The following is a 6145-nucleotide window of genomic DNA, read 5'->3' on the forward strand; positions in this document are numbered from 1 at the left end:
TCATAGTGACCATCCTCCCAAATAAATCAGCTCAATCCAAAACCTTTAACCCATATTTTGAAAACCATTGTTTTTACATATGTCCCATGAACCGCCATATATATATATACATATAGAGAGAGAGAGAGAGATCCATTCTCTAAAGAATAGGCTATATATTTGAGGAACCATAGTGAACCTTGTAGATCTATACCCTCTCGTGTTCAACTCCCAAACTATCAAAACTTTCCACCAGGCTATCAATTTCACCTCTATTTCTATATATATATATTATATATATATATATGGATCAAGGGACATGAAAAAACATATGTAAAAACAATGTAACATTAATAAATTTTCAAAATATGGGTTAGAAGTTTCGGATTGAGCTGATTTTTTGTGAGGATGATCTCTATGATAGGAAGATCATCCGGAAAAAAAAATCGGTCTAATCTAAAACTTCTAACCCCATTAAAAGTGATTTAGAATGTGGACCATCGATTTTTTACCAATTTTTGCGCATAATTTGTAAATCACTTTTGATGGATTTAGAAGTTTAAGATTGAGCTGATTTTTTGTGAGGATAATCTTCTCATCATAGTGACCATCCTTCCAAAAAAATTAGCTCAATCCAAAACCTGTAACCCATATTTTGAAAACCATTGTTTTTACATATGTCCCATGGACCGCCATATATATATATATATATAGAGAGAGAGAGAGAGATCCATTCTCTAAAGAATAGGCTATATATTTGAGGAACCATAGTGAACCTTGTAGATCTATACCCTCTCGTGTTCAACTCCCAAACTATCAAAACTTTCCACCAGGCTATCAATTTCACCTCTATTTCTATATATATATATATATTATATATATATAGATATGTAAATCATTTATATATTTTTATAATCTTAATACATTTCACATCCATTGCTATCTAAATAGAAAATGATAGTAATTTTTTTTTTTTATTTCACAAAATTTTTAAGATTTTGTTCATAAAATTTATCTAGTGTAAAACCTCAATGTTAGAATGTATCATAGAGTCGAGGCTCAACGATACCTATTGTCAATGTTCGACATTGTGAACATTTTTCACTTACATAAATTTTTGTTGGACAATTTCGTCGAGGTTCAACAGTAAGTACTGTTGAGGTTAGACAATGGGTAAATTTTATGAAAAGAATTGTAAAAATTTCGTGAAATCAATTTTTGTTTACTACCATTTTTCATTTTTATAATAATGGACGAGAAATATATCAAGATTATAAAAATATATAAATGTTTTAAAAAATGAAAGAAATAGAAGAGAGTTATAAAGTTCACTATTTTTCCTCAAATCTATATCCTTTTTAGTGAAATCCAATGATTTTTTTTTTTTTTTTTTTGTAAGATTTGATTAAGAGAGCATATCTCTCTCTATTTTGATGGTATAAAATGTTGAGAAGGAGGAAATTATAATTTATGAGATTATTTTTAAGAGTTTATTAGAGAAATTATAGATGAGGATTTGTCCAAAACTATGAGTTACGGTGGAAAATAGCCCTATTTTGAATATTAAAAACAGTAGCCTTTTATTATCATTGTCATGAACTTATGGAATTTTTATGTTAAATGTTTTATTTTTATTTAATTTATTTGGAGATATTCTATTGCCACCCCCACTTTTGCTAATGCCACCTCCAATTTCATATGTAACTCAATAAAGATTTAACACGCATCTTGGGGTGGATTAGTAAAAGTTGATTGGCAATTGAAACGCTCTTTTATTTATCTGTTTTTTTAGTTTTAAGCTATATTTTCAGTCAGCTTTTAGGTGGGGCCACCAACCAGTGCATGTGGACCACGCGGTAATAAAACGATAGGAAAAAAAATTGGAATATCATAATTGACCGCAGCACAAAAAGATTGACAAACGCAACCAAATACAAACAAATATTGCCAAGAACCTCACATCAATCATGACTTTTAAAACTGCTTTAAAATAAGAGTATAATCTGACTTAGCCACGCGTCAATGCAAACAATTTATTTAACGTGACAGGTGTGGGAAGCGTAGATGTGCTCCTCGAAATGCACAATTATAGTTACCATAAATATATATATATATATATATATATATATATATATATATATATATATATATATATATATATATATAAAATTTTGTATCTCGAGGAGAGATAGATCAACTATGCCATGTGCCTAAGTCATGTTATCAGGACTCTTAAAATAAATAAATAAAAATATTAAGTGATTAAGACATAACCTTAAGTTTTGATGAATATTTGAGATATCCCTATATTATCAAATTGATGATATGCTTGAGTTAAGTCTTCTCTTATTGATTAATGTAAAATAATCTAAATGCCCTCATCTCCAACCTCTAGTCTAAATCACTCAGACTTTTCTTTAAAGAATTTTTGTGTATCATTTTCAATCTGGCCTTAACCATTTTGATTTCACTACCTAAATTCCATCTTCTTCTATTTAAAAAAAAATAATAATATTTTATTCTCGAGGTTTGAAGTTTTAATAAGGTAAAATCTTAAAGTTGAAGATGAAGCTAAATTCATTATTTTGTTTTAACTACACATCTTTACTATTATAGCAAGAGAAGGTGGAGTTGAAGTGATTTGACATCAAAATTTGAGTGGTCATAAATTTCCTCACTTTTATATTTAAACTTAGTATAATCATAGTCATTTTTGTCAAACACCAAGAAAATTGCAATCACATGTTGTTTAATATTTAAAATTATAAAAATATATTTTTTACTTTGCAATTTTGAAAAACCTTTTAAGCAGTATTTTAAATTATAATAAGTGCTTTTGATAAATGTGTTTTTACACATGCCACTTTCTAATTGAAGGTTACAGCATTTAAGTCATTTTTCATTAGTCTAGTAGAAGAGACTGAGGTCAGTTGAGGTAGTCATTCATTTTCAAAAAATAAGGGTACATCAAATATTAACCAAATTGAGGGGCATTTCTAAATTATCCTAAAAAATAAAAACAAAAACAAAAATCTGTTTGGAAAGCTGCATAGTGGTCATAATTGGTGAAGCAGATTGCCCAGTTCCGTTCTCTTTCACTCTAATTTCCGTTTCAAAAGTCATATTGCCAGCTACATCAACATCATATAATACTTATGGCTAACATTTTAGTACACTGTGGATTGGCAAAATTGGTCCTTTAAAGTATCTAATCTACCTGTCAAATTAAACTAACCTGGTGTCATTATTTTCCTTAATCTTTGTGGGCCCATCATAGCTTACCTTTCAATAATTTAATCCCCACAAACTGCTCTCTTCTATTTATCTCTTCAACCTTCTCGACTCAAAGGCGCTAAAAAAAAAATTAAAGAGAAAGAGAGACCCATTGCCATTGATGGGTAATTACAGGTTCAAGTTATCAGATATGATACCAAATGCTTGGTTTTACAAGCTTAAAGACATGAGCAGAAGTGGAAGTAGAATCACTTCTTGTCACTCCAACAAGAAAAAACAATTCTCATCAACACCCACACCAACACAACACAATCAACAACAAAAACAACACATCTCCCAATCCAGACGTTCCTACTACTACAAACCTGAACCATTCAAATCTGACATACACTACAACTCACCCACTAACCCAAAAACCTCATACACGCATTTTCCTGATCCTCCAAGAAAATCATCCAACACAAGGATCAGAAGGAGAAGCTTTAGGTCCTCTTCTTCTTCTTCTTCTAAGCTTCTCACCTCCTCTTCCACCTCTGTCTCAGCTGATTGTAGCTGCCAAGCCCCTCTCGACTCGGTCTGGGTCAACTCTGATTCAACGTTGTCGGACAATTCAGCTTCTCCTCTTTACAGCTCCCCTGAGACAAATCTCCAAGTATGCTTTCCACCACTTGAATATGGGTCGGACCCCATTTCATCAACCGACCAGTTCAAGGAACTCGGTTTGGCTACCAATGTAACTAAAGACATGAAATTGGAATCGATTCCAGAGCTTGAACTTCCACGAATTTTGACAAAACCGGCTAAATTCAGCGACATGGTCTCGGATATCAAGAAGAAAGATACAGAAATTCCCACTAAGTTTAGAAAAAGTTCAGCTAAATTAGAGGAGAGAAATACACATGGGTCTCTCTCTGTCAAAGTAATCAAGGAAGAAAGAATCCAAACTTTCAAAGAACAGAAGACTAGTCCTTCCATCCGAAGATTGAAGGTTCGAGCAAATTCTCCAAGAATTGCTAGTAAGAAGATTCAAGCTTATAGTAGGAAGACTATGTCCTCCAATATGAGTTCGAGATCACAGAAGAAGAACGTTTCGGAAAGCTTCGCGATCGTTAAGTCTTCGATTGATCCTCAAAGGGATTTTAGAGATTCCATGGTGGAGATGATTATGGAGAATAATATTCGATCTTCCAAGGATTTGGAAGAGCTTCTAGTTTGTTATCTCTCATTGAATTCGAATGAGTATCATGATCTCATTGTCAAGGTGTTCGAGCAAATCTGGTTTGATCTGAGTGACATTGAGTTGTAAAAATTTCCTAGAAATTGAGTTTGCACATAATCCTAGATATCACTCAGTAAATAAAATTAAGCTACTCTGAAACTGAGATGTTTCTACAAATTCTCTTGCAAATTTTTTGTTTTTTTTAAAGTATGTTTGATAACACTTATGAATTCTGTTGCCTAAAATTTGAAATCTTATTCTTGAAAAATTGTTTGTTTATCATTTTTAAAATTTTATAGTTACAAATAAAATTTTAAAACATAATGGTCATTTTGATAATATTGTCCTTTTATAATTATAATAAATTATTAACCGAAAAATATAATATGTTATATATAATGAAACCATTTACACATTTAATTTCAATTTCTAACAAATCAAACATCCTAAAGGTATTGTTTTTAAATTGAATTCATACTTGAGAAATTATATTCTAACAAGGTAATGCTCAAACAATAAACAATTATTCATTTTTTACTTAAAAAATATAGGATTTTAAGATTCGTATAAAAATATAGAATTTTTGAACACGAATCGAGAGAAAGGAAGAGACCTTGACAACATAGCTGTAGAGGAAGGAAAGGTAGAGAAATTACAAATAAGGATTATAGGGTTTGTATAAAGAAAGAATAAGTGATAGAAATCAGAATTTTAAGGAAGGTATTTTAGGAATAAATAAAAAAAAAAGATTTTAGAAGTTTCATCCAGCATCCCTCCATCACTGATTCAAAACTTCTGAATGTTAATTTTGAAGTCTGATATCTGAAGCAAAACTAATGGAAATAAACCTTCTAAAATTTGAATTTTAAATGTGGACCACCTCCATTCAGACTTCAAAAGTGTTATCAAACACACACTTAGATAATTATCAAGACAGATGAATTTTTTAGAAAAATTATAGAACTATCATGAAAATATAATTTCAAAAATGAGTATGAGCCCATTCTTGTAAATAAAAAGGTAAAGTTGCTTTAGTTTTTTGTTTTAAAGTGACGAAATTCAAATAAGATCATAATCAGATCAAATTATTGGTTCAGATGACCATTTAACAATTATTATACATATATATTTTTGGGGGTAATTCACGAAGATCTGTCAAGTTCGAACAACAAAGTGGTTCAAGTAACATCTAATTTTTACAAGGTTCATACCCAATTTCATAAGACACCTTTTAATTTTAGTGTTTTTGTAGAAGGTTCATACCCAATTTCATAAGACCTTGGAGCAAAAAGCATCTACGGTAACGTGCACGACATCATGTCATTGTGTCACACCAGCACAACTCTTTCTTATTTTATACTATAGCAATTTGTTTCCCCGCTTCAAGCAAAATATTTTAATATTGCTTCAGAATTAAAATGAATAGCTGAAATTGATTTTTCCCAAAATTTTCTAATTTCTGAAAATTCCCTCTTCTAGTTGACTGATTTTTAGAAAGTATTCCATCAGAATTTTACTTCAAACATTCACGAATTTGATCTGTTTCTCAACATGACTAGAAAAGACCCACAAAAAATCAAAACCAATTGAACTAATTAAATCACATAAAGTTATTCATGAACAACAACAATCAGGTAATGGATCAACCTTTGATTATCCATTTTTTACCAAAGGTGCCCAAAACACATTTTTTTTTAATCTAAAATTCAAATG

The 6145-nt window shown here is 30.6% G+C and overlaps 1 protein-coding gene across 1 annotated transcript; it reads left to right on the plus strand.

The window, feature by feature from the left end:
* The first annotated feature begins 3302 nt into the window (after positions 1–3302).
* Positions 3303–4591, plus strand: LOC147381721 (transcription repressor OFP1-like). The gene has a single exon (XM_086430050.1). The coding sequence runs from the start codon at positions 3374–3376 to the stop codon at positions 4517–4519; it is 1146 nt and encodes a 381-aa protein (XP_086286176.1). The 5' UTR covers positions 3303–3373; the 3' UTR covers positions 4520–4591.
* The last annotated feature ends 1554 nt before the right edge of the window (positions 4592–6145 follow it).

The sequence above is a fragment of the Akebia trifoliata genome, unplaced genomic scaffold (assembly GCF_017979445.1).
Source record: "Akebia trifoliata isolate Shusen 1 unplaced genomic scaffold, ASM1797944v1 Contig00287, whole genome shotgun sequence".
Taxonomy (NCBI): domain Eukaryota; kingdom Viridiplantae; phylum Streptophyta; class Magnoliopsida; order Ranunculales; family Lardizabalaceae; genus Akebia; species Akebia trifoliata.